General features: G+C 38.9%; 1 protein-coding gene across 2 annotated transcripts in view; it reads left to right on the top strand.

Annotated features, from left to right (window-relative positions):
* The first annotated feature begins 1,508 nt into the window (after nt 1-1,508).
* Nucleotides 1,509-16,357, top strand: part of pvrl2l (PVR cell adhesion molecule related 2 like) — a 209,117-nt gene continuing 194,268 nt past the window's right edge. Inside the window, exon 1 of one of the 2 annotated variants that reach the window (XM_056268403.1) lies at nt 1,509-1,892. In XM_056268403.1, coding sequence (XP_056124378.1) covers nt 1,829-1,892 — 64 coding nt within the window. In that variant the 5' untranslated portion in view covers nt 1,509-1,828. The remainder of the gene's footprint in view (nt 1,893-16,357) is intronic. The other variant, XM_056268404.1, reaches the window with a different exon arrangement.

Below are 16,357 nucleotides of genomic sequence, written 5' to 3' on the forward strand. Positions count from 1 at the left end.
ACAATGGGTTAAACAGAACTTTCAGATTGTGAAATTGGATTGGATTCATTCCAATTGATGGAAATTAGTGCATGTAAACATACCCACTGAAGTCCAGATCCAGTGGTTATTTTCAAGTAGAAGATGGGCGATTTCTTAGTAGTCTCGAATCCAGCAATAGTTCCTACTCTAATTAAACACCTGCAAGAGGCCATCTTTTTCAGTGAAAATGTGTGGCTTTTTTAGTCTATGTCTATTAGCCATGAGGTCGGTCATCCATATGCTAATACACTCCTAGCTGTTAACACAATATGACTAGCTAGCAGATAGGCCTATATGTGCATTTGGACCTAAGTCATACTGCACTGCACAGATTTTTGTCCAATCAAATGGTCTCTGAAATGAGTACGTTTCAACAGTAAACAGAAAAGAAAAGAAAAAAGGTGCCTTTCAATCTTTTCTTGGAGGTATTTCAAGTATTTAAAGTGCACACGCGGCCCATGCAACCTTTAAACTTCGCAGCTTTTTAAGTTTTTCAAGCTGCCAGGCAAGACTTTGTCAGCTAACATCAAAGTTTGCCTTGTCGAACTTCTAGTTAAAACTATAAACGGATACGCAAGCAACCGTTTATGCATAATCGAGGGGACGCTGTATTTCATTTGACAGAAATCTTCCGAGCTCTGCATGCTAATGAATGTGAGCGCGTAATTTCACAGACCAGTCAATAGATGGCAGAGCGAGGTCACTGATTAGTATGCAGGCCATTCCCAGAGGAGAAGATCACTGAATTCATCAATCCTGTCCTTCATTCCTCCTTATTTGAATAAATCGCATTGTTTTGACAGTCATTCAACGGTAGTTATGGGCGTCCGTGTAAGTATGAAGAAAGTCCGCCAATATGAGTTAAAATATTTTAACTTACAAGTTCAGATTCGACTACTAGGCCTAGAACATGCAAAAACAGCCAAGTCGTCTGATTTATATTGTCTGACAATTTTGCCAGTGTGGGAAATTAACTTTTTTATTATGGAATTTAATAGTCGCCCCATGGAAATTGAATTTCAGAATCATTTATTTTCATAATTCACCGTTTACGAGGGCATATTTTGAAGAACATAAAGCAGCGTGTCGTTTATTTGTCATTTAATATGAACTGAAACAAATCTTCAACTGATACAATGATGTCAGGAAACTCTCTTGTTAGCATAGGCTATATTTTTACATAATCGATAGTTCTTTGTTAGACTGTTGTTTACTGTTGTTTACTGTCACAAACTTTAATATCTAATTCGATTTACTATTTCGAATCAAAACAGTGCTATAGAATGTTGTAAATATACAACGTCACATGTTAGGTAAAAACCAGAGGAATTACCACAGGGGGATTTTTGACCATTAAAATCCCCATTTAATTTCGCATTCTGATTACAATCTCAAACAAAACAGTAGGTTACTTTGAAGCGGAGAACCAGAATATCTGAATTATACGCTTTAATGGTGTCTCTGGAACCCAATCCACAAGTTCTAAACTTCAATGCCCTTCCGTTCCCACTATGACGTGACGCGACGATGACATCACGACCACTTCCATCTGTAGCGCTCTCGCGCTCGCGACCGAACAGAACAAGTGAGCTAGTCTCGTCAGGCAGAAGGACTCAACGGCACCATCACGAGCACAATAACATACCTGCACACACTCCGGGCTTTACTAGCAGTTGGAGCGGACTGTAAGACTGAGATTCCGACCTGACGAGCCTCAACACACCGCCTCCGGTTCGCTTCGCTAAGTGAAAGAGATTTTATGCTAAAGTTTTCAGGATTTGTTTAACCTCCCGCGGACAAGAGCGGAATGAGCGACTTTACGATGATAAACTGTTGCCTGATTCTTGGCGCGTGCCTTCTGTCCAGCCAAGGTAATGTGACTCTGTAACTTGTGGGTTAATCTTTTTTTTTTTTTTTTTACTGCTCAACCGGTCTCTTGTTATTTTGAAACTGTACCTACCTAGAGGTAATTTGCATAATGTTTACCTCATGAAGTCGCCCGTCCCAAGTGTATTGATACGCAAGTTGCACGCATGTGTTTCGCTTGCGCGCGCTGATTTCTACGGCTTACCTGCTTATCTGGGTTATCCTGGTCAACTTAACAAGAGCCACTGACCGTAACCCATATCCCTTGTCTCGTACTCCATGTTACGCAAGGTGTGGCCTGTCGTGATCAGTTTTTTCTTCTAAGGCTGGAAGACAGCAGGTGTAATTACACTGCTTTACAGTTTGAAACTTTTACATCTATACATCTTTTGTTATATGTATTATAATGTATATTGGAGGCAAGGAATGCAACATGGTTTAGTTGTTAACACATAGAGGTTATGACAAGTCTATGTTGCTGACTGTAACCTTATAAAATGCAATAATGTCTGAATTTTATGTAAGTCTTCTGCTATTTTGAGATACCACTGCTATAAAATTGCATTTTAAGTTACTGTTCCCCTTGTTTGCCTCACTAGTCTTGCTAGTGGTGATGGTCCTAGACATTTCTTCCCTGGTGGTTTAAACATCACAGTGATTTGATGGTGTCTCAGAGGGGCTGGTTTCCTCTGATAAGGAGAGACATGTCTGCGGTTCTGTCTAAGCCGAGGCTACACTGCAGGACTGAAGCTCTGCACATATTTAAAGACTCAAGTTTCTTGTTTTTGTCAATGTAGTGTGCACTTTGCGCAACTAAATGCAGGTGCGTCAACTACAAGATGTCGTTTTTTAAAAGATTTGCACAAATAAAATAAGAAAGATAAAGGAAAATTAAAGAATAAAAGCCTTTAACAATAACCATAATGATGACATGTCCACACCAACAGACGATAACATTCTGATTATAAGCGCATTTTGCAGTTTTGTTGTCTGCCACTTTAAATGCTCATGCATTCTAATTGGCTGTCAATGTTTTTATTGTTCATCAGCTGAAAAAAAAAAGTTCTGAAAGTGATTCCTGTGATGTTATTGTTAAAGCTGGGGCGTGAATGTCACTATTCTCTTTGAATTAGAATGATTATTAAAACGCTAAAGTTATTGTCCTTGGTATGAATAGCACTTAAATCCAAAAATATGGATGACTTTTGCATGCATGTTTGCATTCTCGCTGTTTCATTGGCTGCGTCTCATTGCTGCTCACCCACTTGTTGGGACAATGTGCACACCTGTCAACTGGTCGGGCAGGTTTCAAACCAGTGTAAATGCACTTAGTTGACTATAATCCAGAGTATTTTATCGCATACTAGTCCCATACAATATTAGCTTCAGTCTTCTAGTGTGCACTTGACTTTTCAGGTACATGGGTAGGGCTAGGAGACTCGAGATGCTGGCAAACGGATGACTGTAAATGAAGTGTTCCCTGTGCACATATTTCACAAGAAATAAGACGAGCATCTTGGCCGTTGGATAAATGAGTTTTGGATGGATGAATCTTGGCACCACAATTAGTCATGCCAAGATTTCAGTGCCGCTCATCTTACGTGGGTACACTCTGGGGTTCGCCTCTATTAATTTCTTCGTGGGATAAGGCGCTTTACACCTCAGGATGAGCGCAAGACTTCTGGTTGCCCATTAATCTTGTTGGTACATGTCAAAGGTTTGTGTATTAGTTCTCAGAGGGGATCTTCAGGGGTGAGGTTAAGGTTCCTCGCAGTTGTCATGGAGACCCCTTTTCATTGGGGATCTGATGGCATCCATCTTGTTTTAGAGTCTTTGAGGAGAGTTTAAAACATTATTGGCGAGTGTTTAATTCAGTTTGGGATCAGGGAAGCACGACAAATGGAAGTAGATACTTTTCTTATTGGTTCCCTTTGGTCTTCTATTACTGTCAGAAGCAACAAATGTCAAAGCGGCGGCAAAGAGCAACTCCCTCACAAAGGCGTGATAATTTCCCTGTATTCTTTTTTTCTTCCTGCCGAACAATATGCTTCTATCTATGGCAACAGGTTTCCAAGAACAAAAGACCTCAGTGTCTGCATTGTCCAAAATAGAGCGTAGAATGAAACTAACACCTTCACAAGAAACCTTTCTCTGTCTTTCTTTCTGACTCTCACCCACACCCACATTGAGCATGCAAGGGACTAAAATTGCTAGCCTTTGAATGAGTGCCCTTTCCCCGCACCCCTCCTTTTTTTTTTCTCCCAGTGTGCATTCAGAGCTCTGTCTCAAGCCTTTGTTCTGGTAGCTTTAGTGATTGGTCGCCTATAAGACCCTCTGTCCCCTTTTTCTTCCATTGTTTATGAGTGTCTGAAGTGCACAGGAGAGCGTTTTTCTCGGAGTGTGTTGATAAAAAAAGTTTCCCCGTCTGTCCTCAATTTACCTCCGCCTCACACGGTTTACACTTTATTGTGGCCCCACAATCTAGAAGCCATTTCCGCGGTCTCTTTTGTAATGTAGATTATATACTGGAAATGAGTGAGTTCCAGAGCATACAAAACCCGAAAATTGTTTGATAGCTGCAATCTTGCTCGCTGGACTTGAAAATATGCTGCAGTCGTAAATGGGGAATCAGATGTTGCCGCATAACAGATGGAAAATCTGTTCTGTGTCTCCGTCCGTCTCCCGATTTATGTGTTTGTCTCACGGCGTGAAAGAGATCTCAGTCTCTCAGTCTCCCAGTCTCTGACTCCCGCCTCCCTCTTTTTTCTCTCCCTTGTTGTCCTCTCCTGCCGCTCAGCACCGATGTGGTCATACGGTGCCGTTAGTGAAGGTCGGAGGACTCCTGGAGGCCAGCCATGCCTTCTTATCACCCAAAACTGTGCTTGATAAAATGATGGTTAAAGAGAAGGTTTTTTTTGTGTGTGTGGGCTCTGAGATCAGCCTTTTCTGTGACCCTGGGCTCATTCAAAGGGTTTTTCCACCCTCTTAAAACTTTCAACGCCTTCATCTCTATCAATCCTTTAAGCAAAGAGCGACAGCCATCTCTCTACTGTGCTGCATTGATGTACCTCAAACATTTTGGTTAGGATTTGTTTTAAAGGGATAGTTCACCCAAAAATTTTCATTCTGTCATTAATTACTCACTCTCATGTCGTTCCAAACCCATAAGACTTAATTCATCTTCAAAACACAAATGAAGATATTTTTTAATGAAATCTGAAAGCACTTCAAAACGTTCATAAAGAGATAGTAAAATAAATCCACATGAATCGAGCAGTTTAATCCAAGTCTTCTGGGTTAGGGTTAGGGTTATGAGGGTCAGTAATGAATGACAGAATGAAAATTTTTGGGTGAACTATCGCTTTATGTTAAAATTAGTTTTATAGGTTTCAGCTTTCATTGTATTCTAACCTGATGGGATATACGTTTACAGAAATGGTTGGTTAGGACACAGTGTTTGCGTCACTATATTGAAGTTTTACTTAAAATGTAGTAAAACATTAATATTAAAGTCCTTATTAGTAGTAGTAGTAGTAGTAGTAGTAGTATCCTTTTATTCAGACTCATGGTCTAACCATACAAAATAAGATAAGATAAAAATACAATAATACAAATACAAATACACAATACAAATCTACAAATGACTCGTTTTTAAAAGACACTTATACCAGTGTTCCCAAAACTGAGACATGCAGCGTGTGGCACTGTACCTAACATTCACCAGCACCACAATTGATATCTTTAAAATGTGAATGACAACTGATGTTTGGGTCTTTTTCGTATATCTATATGCATATTGAATTGGGATGGTGGTGTTTTCTTTGTCACATATTTTTAACCACATAGTTTCCTTTAAATGTTGATATGTTGATTTTCGTATATGCTTGACAGAACACAAAACATGGAGTGTGGCTAGGGTTGTCACGGTACCAAAATTTCAGTTGTCGGTACCAATACCAGTAAAATTTCTCGGTACCAAAAGAGCAAAAACTGTTGAATTAATTGAAATTATAAATGTTGTTTTGTCTCGTCCGTTGGTCATTACTGTCAATCATCACAGTTTCAGATTCAATTACACATTTAAATATGGTAGGCCATTGCGTTCATGCGCTCAACAGATAGGATTGTGATCGACTACGCGCTTTTTTAGGACTGACTGGTACCAGTAGTGCTGGACTGGTACGTTTGACCAGCCCGATCTCACGGCAATTCGTACGAATTTTACGAGGTGGCTAATTCGTACTAATTAATACGACCTCACTCGTACAAATTCGTTCGATTTTTGCTAATTAGTACATATTTTACGAGTTACCAAATTTGTATGAATTCGTACGAATGACCTACCCCTGACCCCGCCCCCATCACGTGGGTTTAGACAAATCGTACAAATTCGTACGAGTGAGGTCGTATGAATTAGTACGAATTAGCCACCTTTTAATCACTCGTACGAATTCGTACGAATTGGTCGTGAGATAGCGTTGGTTTGACAACCTTAGTTATGGCCTTTTATTTGCACAGAACCAAAGCCTAAACCTAAACTTACTTCAAGCATTAGCACTTTTGATTGTTGCTGTGCAAGTGAAAAAAATGTCCTCAAGGAAAATGCAAATCTAGTTCTTTGCAGCTTAACGTGTCTTAAAATGCATGTCAGCTGTCCTTTCATCTGTCAGATGTATTGGTGGTGGATTAAGCACATGAGACACATAAATGTTGCTCTTTCATAACTGAGAAGACTTAATGGAGTTCTCATTTATGTTTCATGTAAGTGGGAACCTCTCGTTTATGTTTGTTTTTATTGCTCATAGGAGTTCTAGAAGAAACATCTAGCCTAAATAATTGAGTGTAGAGCTATAAAATGAATGTGGATAGCATAGACTACCAAAGGTAATTTCATCTTGGAAGAATTTGATGAGAAATATGAGTGCATATTAAAATCACTGACTTTTATTAGCTTAACGCGTCCATACATGCAGGTTAGCCGGCCCTCCATCCATCCGATGGATCGGTGATGGGCATTACGTGCTAACAGCCTTTGCCTGAGCTAGCGCAAACTACGCTGATTCATTGAGATCCTCTTGAGGGCGGAGCTGAAATTGCCTTAATTACTGACTGATCTTCTTCAGAAGCTCTCTGCTTGATTGACTTTCTTAGCCCCACGTCGTTAGCACGGTGCTTTTAATTGTGCCGAAACGCATGCGAACGTGTGTATGTCTTTATGTGCTTAATCTACCTTTTTAATAGAAACCACACTTTCACCTCAGCAGACCTCTGTAATTTACAGCCGCGTTAACCTCATTACCAATTATAAATTTGTGTCATTTAAAAAAGAAGGCTTATAGGATCTAATTTTCTCATCTTTTGCTTTGTATCTGAGAGATGAATTTGAAGACCATGTCAAATGCAATTTGCCATTAAATCTTGAGTTGGCCTACACTTGCAGAATGGTGATTTGGGTCTTCACAATCAGGTCGCAAGGAATTGAATTCTAGCACTGGAATGTTTTCGATTAAAAGCTCTTTTTTTTAAAAAGTCGACAAGTGTGTTTGCAACCCATTTTACTTCCATAATGTGATATTTCTGAATGAACACAATATTTAATGAGGAAAAAAAAGGTGGGAATTGATTGGATTTTTGCAAGTTGTCACAATTTGATGAAAGATTATGAAGATGAACTTGTTGTTTTCAGAAAAACATGCACCGATGAACTGTCGACAGTAAGACCATCAGCATGTATTAAGAAAGTAAATCGTGTCAATTTAGATTTTGTTTATTTAAAGGTGCACTATGCAGGAATTCCGTTTTTGTCAAACAGCGACCCCTAGAGTCGCTGTGGAGTACTTGTACTGTCGTGAATAGCACTCACGCAGAGATGGCTCGCACTCACGGCCGGATCCCCTCCCCCTGTACACCGGTACCTGTTCAGTAGGATGGACGCTGTAACGAGTGGAAATAAGGTGTGGCCCCTTTAAGAGCTGCGCGCGCCCTGTTTAACTGTCGGCAGTCTGTATTGTATGTGCGCCTCGAACACCACATGTATATGGCGGCGGGTTATTTCTGTTTGATGCTTACTTTATCAGAATTTTATCAGATCTTTTTTGCCGTAAAGCAATTCGTTACATCACGAGACCTGATATCACGCAACACTTCCTGATGCTGCGGCCGGCGGCCCAAAGTTGCAAGTGTGTTTTTTCCGCTCACATGCGATAGGGGGGTGCGAGACGACCACCATTCAACCCGAAAAGAGTAATATAACCATTCCAATGACTCCGAAGCTGTTCGGTTGAGGTAAAAAACTTGCATAGTTCACCTTTAAAAGCAACTCGAAAATAGGTAGAGAAACGACCATATGACTAATTTAGATGCAGAAGAGGATATTCTTTTGCTTCATTTTTAATATTTTGAGTCCCTTGGGTGATGGAGAATGACTTCCAACCAGAGCTGTTATACTAAGACTTTCTGTGAAAACAAAACAGAATAAATAAATAAGTTTTATTTCCTGTTTGGCTTTTAAGTTTGGTTCTGTGAATTGAGATGGCAGGCATGTCTCAAGCTGGAAACTTAAACCCTGGAGAGAATTTTCGGAGTTGCTGCCATCCAAAGCTGCTTGAAGGGTGAAAGGCTAATGTTTCTTGAGGATTCTATGGACCTCCAGTCATGATGTAAGGGAAAATGACTTCCGTGGGGAATTTTCATAAATGTTTATTTGAGTGGCTGACTGTGATGCGTTTGACTTAGTTGTCCTGTGTGTGTGTCTCTGTTTCTGCTTTTTAATTCCAGCTGACTTGGCGGTTATATAGCACTAGCAGTTTGTTCAGCTTTTTGTAGCGATGGAAATAGCTGAAAGTGGTTTTAGTAACGGAGCAGGAGCAGACGGGCTTCTGCAGACTTGTAGAGTTACAGTTTACAGAATCACACTTGTCTGGATACTGAGAGCAGAATCGCAAGATATCCAGCCATTGCTTCACACTCTCCTCAAGCACTCAGGAGCTTTTTTTCACAAGCATTTTGTCCACTTCCAGGCACACCTACGTCCTTGCAAATATAGAGAACATACAGGCTTATGTGCAAAGACACAGACACGCTGAAGACAATCTTATTTCTCTGAGGTTTTGCTCTTTTATAGTTCAGGAGTACAGTTATGTGCGGTTTACATGACATCGTCTTTAACAAAAAACGAACAACTTTTTATGCCTTTTGGCCGTTCACTTACACGACAACAGCGTTTTGGTGGGCTGAAAACGCAACATTTTGAAAACGGGTTTCTAAGTGCAAGGTTTTTGAAAACGATACCGCGTTAACTCCATGTAAATTACAAAAACGCGAATGGGATCGTTTTGACAATGGTGTCATCTGTGAAAAAATGCGAAGGATTATTGTACGTGTCGTTTACACGACAACGATGTACTAAGAATGGAAAAGTTTCAATGCCTGTAGTTCACATTGTAAGGTATTTTCATTTTATGTTTTATGTAATATTTCAATTTCTATTGTATTTTGAATTATGTATTATTATTTAATATTTATTTCTATTATTATTAGTAGTATTAGTATTATTATATTTAGCATATAAATGTTTTTTTTTATCAAATGTTCAAGGTTGTTTGCTACAATTTTTATTTATTTTTTGCTGCTAAATGATGGCACACATGGTAAAACATTCCTAAATTGATTCATAATTTTCAACTCATTCTTTCTAATGCTCCCTATACCAAGTCATTCTTGCAATTTCAACAAAAAATTTCCTTTTCTGTTATTGTTGAGCCCTGATCGAGATGCTAACGGAACCTGATCCACAAACTGTTATACCCAGAGAGTTGGTAAAAAGGTCTGAATCCATGTTGAAGGTATACCAAGCAGCGAAATAAGAAATTTAGCTTCTTCGGTATCCAACTAAGGTTAAAATAAACCCCACAAACACAGACATTCCTATCCAGACGTGAATCGATTTCTCAAAGGATGCCTGCCTGAGTTAGCTGAACAACAGCAGGTAAATGCTCCATCATTTTTACACAGGTTATGTGAGGAAAACAGATGTTTTTTGATTCAGATGGAATATAAACTACAAAGTACGCATGCAAAACACATCTTTATAGAGCTATAGTTGATGTCTCTGCTAGAGAACGTCTCAGATGTCTCCCCTCAAGTCAAAGTCTCCATTTGTTCTCCATTTAATCTCACTTCTCATTTTCCGTCCTATGTGAGGGGTCTGGAAAAGATTGACACTCTCATTTTCCCTGTTTCTTCCATCCGATAGCTATCTGTCTGTCAGGCAAAACCTCATGGTGGGTTGAGTGTCAGGCGCTTTGACACTGCACAGGTGGCTGCTCTCGGATCCGGAAGCCCAGAAGTTTCCAAAGTTTGGCCGTATTGTCAAAACCAATGCTGTTCTCAGGCACTCTTATGCCCATTTCTCTCTCTCTCTCTCTCATTCTCATTCTCACACTCACGCTGGCGAGTGTCTCATCCTGCACCATGTCTCAGAACAGTGATAGATAGAAAGAAAGAGTAAAGATCCGAAGGAAATTGACTGTAAATCAGAAGACAGAGGTTAAATACTGCTTCATTAGGAAGCGTGGTCTGAATCATAAGAAGGATGTTGAATGTGTAAGTCCCTCTCAGACTGGAGAAGAAATCATTTCTTGGAATGACACTATTGAATTTGTGGTGAATATAGAAGGCGATGCTGAAATTCAGGAGACGCTTAGAAAGGGAAATTGTCACTTTTCCAATTCATGGTATGTTAATAATTTAAAATACTGTTGGACCTAGAGTTCAGGATAATTATAATACATTGAAATTTTTGATTTTAATGCCATTTCATTTGCTTTTGGTTATTGTCGAGAAGATAATGACCGTTTCTTATACAAAAGTTAATCTATTTACTTGAAATGAGAGAAAAGCCCATCCTTGTGAAATATAAGTGCACTTAATTGTGTTGAATATGACTTGTAATGTGCTTTAAATCTTAAAAATATGTTTTACAATTTTCTTACTTTCAGGTAATATAATATTAATGACATAAAAGTGTACTAAATTACAATACATGACATTTCAATAGAAATAAGTTGACCATAAATGCTTGTCTCTACAGTTGGCAATTATGAAATTACAATGTATGTAAGTCCAAATTATGTAACAAGGAACTCTAAAGTTCAACTAATTGCATTCAATATAAATTTAAACTATAATACATTTTCTTTTAATATCAATTAACATGCAATTGAGTGCCTGAGTGAAAATATAAAAGAATATACTTGAGTGCGAACTGAATGTAAAGTATATTATTTCTGTAATAAGTACTCTTTTTACCAGTATGCTTAAGGATTTTTCACAAGGGTATAGTCTCAAGCAATATCATTTGTACAATTTCCCATAAACTGGGTTTGCTTCAGGAACCATATTTTATATTTAGCCCTGAAACCAAACCAGTTTATACAGGGTAATCCCCTATCATGTTGGCATTTTACAGGCTATTCTTGGATTTCACGTGATGTTATGATGTCGCGTTCCGTCATTTATCTTTTCATCAGCTGTTAGCCTTCTGGTTAATCACATGACCAGATTAAGGTGTGTGTGCAGTAGATCCCATTCATAAACATGCAGTTTCGCTTTCACAATCACATTTTCTTCTGAATGTCAACACCAAACATCCGTGTCCTGTTGCATCCTGCTTTGAACTCGTTGCTCAAGTATTAACCTGACTCCCATCAAATATTACTCAACACAAAAACAAGCTCGTTAAAATATAACATCGCGACCTGTCAGACGTTTCTTTTGAAGTGGCGTTATTTGAGTGGCGGCTTGGAAACTTGCATTGAGCTGTAGACGTGTAGTGTTACACCTGAAATGAGGTCTCTCTGATGAGTCACAATGCCGCAATGCATTAATGCACAAAACTAGACTTGAATGTGTCATTTTAATGTCGTCTTTACCCCCCAAATAAAGCTCTTTTTTGGCACATATTATCACACATATTTCCTGATAGCTTTACTTGAGGAGAGCTAGGATAATGAAGGGAGGTGGGATTTTGCGCTTTGGTGTTCTTGACTAGTTTAGCATAAGCACTGCCGTAGGCCGCGTCACAATCGTGACATATTTAGAACTATTTTTGAAGTCATGATTACAGAGATGAAGCGTGTCCTGATTAGGCTGTGTATATTGTTTTAAGCTCAAATGTTTATGTTGAAATATTTTCTTATGTTCAAATATTTTCTTGTAACAGTCAGTCATTTGTAGATTGTAGGTCTACTACCTGTATTTGTTGGTTGATTCTCCAAAAAATGTATGCTATGCAAGCATCCCAACCAACCTGACACATCAACATTGTCTCAACTCTCAACCAATGGCGTGAGTTTGGGGGTGGGACTATTTGTTTTGTGCAACCAATAGAAGACAAATGGCTGTTTTTGGAAAACCTGTTTGAAACCGTATTTTATTTTGAAATTCAGTTTAGTCAGCCTTGAGCTGCAGAAATTACACAAGGCACTCTAAGGTGTTTTTCTTTCTTCATGTTCCTAGTCATATTGTGATTCATCCGTGAATGTTAAAACTAAAAATAGATATTTTTGCAATCACCTGGCATATAGAGACCACTTTTCTTGATCCAAAAATTTCAGAAGATGCAAAAAAATGTTTTTTTTTTCTTGTTGAATATGATGTTTCACTCTGAAATAAAATGCATAAGACAAGTAAAATGGGAAACAAATGCAATTTTATGTTTACTTTAATTGGCTGCTTCCAATATTCCAAGATGCGTTGTCGCATAAAAGCAACATTTCTTCTTTACATGTGTAAATAAAATGGCATGGCAGAGGCATCGTCAACTTTTCCTTTGGAAAACCAGATGCATGCTGATTGTCATGACAATTTTGTGATAGCCGGGGCTTGACAAACACCCGCCAAATGCGGGTGGATTTCAGCTGTGGCGTGTAACACAGTCACTATACTAGCCACTTTGGCAGGTTGAATTTTATAAATAATATATATACATTTTTCAATTGTAGTATTTGTAAAAAGGCATCTGAAATAATAAACTAAGGGCAATGTAGTGTTGTCAAAAATATAGATTTTGCGCTATACCAGCTGCGCTTTCTCGCTCTCTTATCCCTCCGACAGCGAGTTGACACACAAACACAATTCTCGTATAGTCAGTTATGTTTTAAGTGAACGTAAACGGTTGAGAAAGAAAACGCATGTGTACCAGTATAGTGGATCCGTACATCAGTTCTTAAAGTGACAGCAGCCTAATATACCTGCTGCCAAATTATGAGATTATGGCAGTTTTTCTCATTGATATCAGAATTCTGGCCAGTGAAAATGTTGAGTGGCTAGTAACTTTGTAAAACTACTAGCCACAATGGCTGGTGAGCAAAAAAGTCAAGCCCTGGCGATAGCAATAGTGATTTTTTCATTGCCTCTGCTTTTGGCCGCTTTAAAAGTCATTTTGCAGCCCATTTTACTATAAACAGGATATTCCGTATGATAACGCAGGGTGGGAAAAATGCAAAAATGGTTTCTGTGTGACAAGTGTTTGGAGGTGACATCAGCTGAAAAGAAAAGTTGTTTAAGAGGCAGAGGTAGTTATTGTATTTAATGTAAGTGTACAAAAAAGATGTGTTTCTTTGGAATAACGTGCACTGATGAATCATTCCCACCCCATCTTTTTATGAGGTGGCGATTTTGTTTGAATTCGTATTATGTGAATTGTACAAAACCGTATGATTATTAGAAAAAAAAAGTAAGCATGAATGAAGGTCCACCCCTAAACATATGCGCGTAAGTAGATTGTATGCATGAGATCATACAAATTAGCCACCAATAAGCCAAAACGTAAAATAGTTACGAATTGCCATGAGATTGCGTTGATCATTCACAACAAGTTTAGTTAATATGGACAATATCTAGTCTACTTGTATAGTAAATTTTGTGCTATATATTCAGTGTCGTGCTGCCTTTGCCATGCACAGTTTTCCGTATTACTTTAAGACCAGCATCAAGAAGGCATTTTTCATTCACTTTGTCGACATACTGCATTTTCCCTCAACACTGGTTCTGCGGCGACTCATAACTGAGTCCTTCACAGATGAGCCCAACCGAATCCTGTCAAATCTTGCTGAGTCTATGCAGGGGTCCTGAGTTGGCAAGAGAGTCGGGCCGGTCATGTGGGCGTCCTTGGCATGGCAGGGAGCTGAGGTGGGCCTGGTGCCCTTCCAGATGCCCAGCACTTGCAGGAACGGAGGAGATAGCCAAGACTCGCTATGCTTGCGTCCTCAGCCTCATGTCCGATGGGATGAGTCACACTCGTACGGCACAGAGGGGCCGTAACTAGGTGTTTGTGGGAGGTAGCTGTATCAGAATCTCTGCTTTCAAAATACCTGCAGTAATGAGGATGCTTGCGATCAGCCAACACAATGTATGAAAAGTGCAGCTTTTGACTGGCTGATATCAGAGTAGTAGTTGACCAAAATGGGTTTTTTGAGTGGCTTGTTCTGATCTCTTACTGAAGCATAGTGATTAATCTATTGGATGATAGTAGTCACTTTTACAAGCCACTTTCATACTTGTTATATTGCAGTTTTACCTTTCCGGTAAATGTACCACATCTGTTAATCTCACACGCATGCGCTTTCAGTCTTTTATGAAAAGATTTGGATAAAATCTTTTGATGGAATAGAAACATATAAATAATCTATCATTTTAAACAATAAATTCATGTTTATTTATTTATTTGCATATTTATTCTCTTATTAGGGATGCACAATATATCGGCCACCATATCGGTATCGCCAAATACATGGTCATTTTTAATGTTATCGTTATCGGCCCGATAAGAAAATTTGGCCAGTATATTAAAGCCGATAAGTAATGGATCATTTCCTTCAGCTGCGACACTTCAAATGTGCACTGTTCGCCATGATGGTTTTGAATTGCTTGAAATATGATTGGAAATTCATAAAAGGAAAAAACAGTTAGCCTAAGTGCAACATGTGCAGCGCAAGTCTGTCAATGTCATATAGGCTACATACAATTATAACAGCATTGTAATCGTGTGCTTGGGACATGGCTTTTAATGGTGAGACTTTTGTTTTTGTGATCAGGCTCTTTTAAAAATTCGATAAAAATTTAGATTAATCTTGCGTTGCATAGATATCGGTTATCACCTTTCAAATGTAAAGAGTTATCGGTTGTCGGTATCGGCCAAAATTTTCATATCGGTGCATCCCTATCGCTTCTTCATTTTTTATTTGCTTGCTTGCTTGGTTGGTTTTGCATTCTCTTGACTAAAATTAGATGCCTTTTCAGTAAAATTAACTAAAATGAATAATTTTTTCTGCAAAGGCAAAACCTTGAACACAAAAAACTGTGTAAAAAGGAACGTTGGTCAAAAAGCACCCTAACAACGTACGTGCTCAAAAAAAAACAAAAACATTTCACACATGCAGGACATCAAAATTCAGCATCTTTGCAACTTCTGTATTTCAACAACACATCGTGCCCACACACAACCTCTAAACTGATGAAGAAATCATGTGTGAAAGCGGCTATTGAATACCTTCGTGCATGATAAATTCTAGCACCCACCCATCGCCTGACTCCATTTTGGTATAGAAGAGACACTTGTTGCAATCCAGTAAATTCCCCATACATTTATTTTCTTGTTGAGTATCCTGCACTCCGATTGCAGAAGTAAATGGGCTGCGGAGGTCATTTCATGTGGACCCTAATAATTTGATGATGGCAGTTGTGTGTGATTTTAATTTAGCTGAGTATCTCTTCTCTTTCTATCTGTCAGGAGTTCTTGTAAGGTTTTTCTGTAGAGTGTTTATTTCTGAGTGTCGGTCTTCTCGTTTCTGAGAGATAATGTGTTTTGTAATCAGCATGTCTGATTGCTCTCTCTCTCTCTGTGTGTGTGTGTGTGTATGTGGGAACGTGATGATGCTCTCGGCTCAATACAGGTTACCCCCTCTCAGTCACGCATTCCATTACCATATATGGGCATCAGAGCAAGACGAAGCAATTACTGTCGACCACAGTGTTCTCTCATCGGATCCTCCTCTTCTCGCTCTTCCCTATCCCTTTTATCTATCGCTCTCACTCTTTTCCTTTTTTCTTGGTCTCCATTGTTTCTCCTTTCTTCTTTTGTATGTTCTTCTGTCTTTCGTCTTTCTCCCTGACTGTCTACACCCACATCAATCCCTTCACTTTGTTCCTTCCTTCTTAATTTCCTTCCTTCAGTCGTTTACTGCATTCCGATTTGCATACTTACATTACGCACTTAAAGGGATAGTTCATCCAAAAATGGAAATTGTGTTGTATGACTTTCTTCTGTGGAACATAAAAAGAAGATATTTTGAGAAATGTCTCTGTGATTACATACAATGAAAGTCAATGGGGTCCAATGGGGTAAAATATTTTCTTAGAAGAAGGAAAGTCATACAGGTTTGGAAAAACACAAAGGTGAATAAATTGA

Source organism: Rhinichthys klamathensis, unplaced genomic scaffold (genome assembly GCF_029890125.1).
Source record: "Rhinichthys klamathensis goyatoka isolate OS25496 unplaced genomic scaffold, OSU_Roscu_1.1 h1tg000271l_1, whole genome shotgun sequence".
Lineage (NCBI taxonomy): Eukaryota > Metazoa > Chordata > Actinopteri > Cypriniformes > Leuciscidae > Rhinichthys > Rhinichthys klamathensis.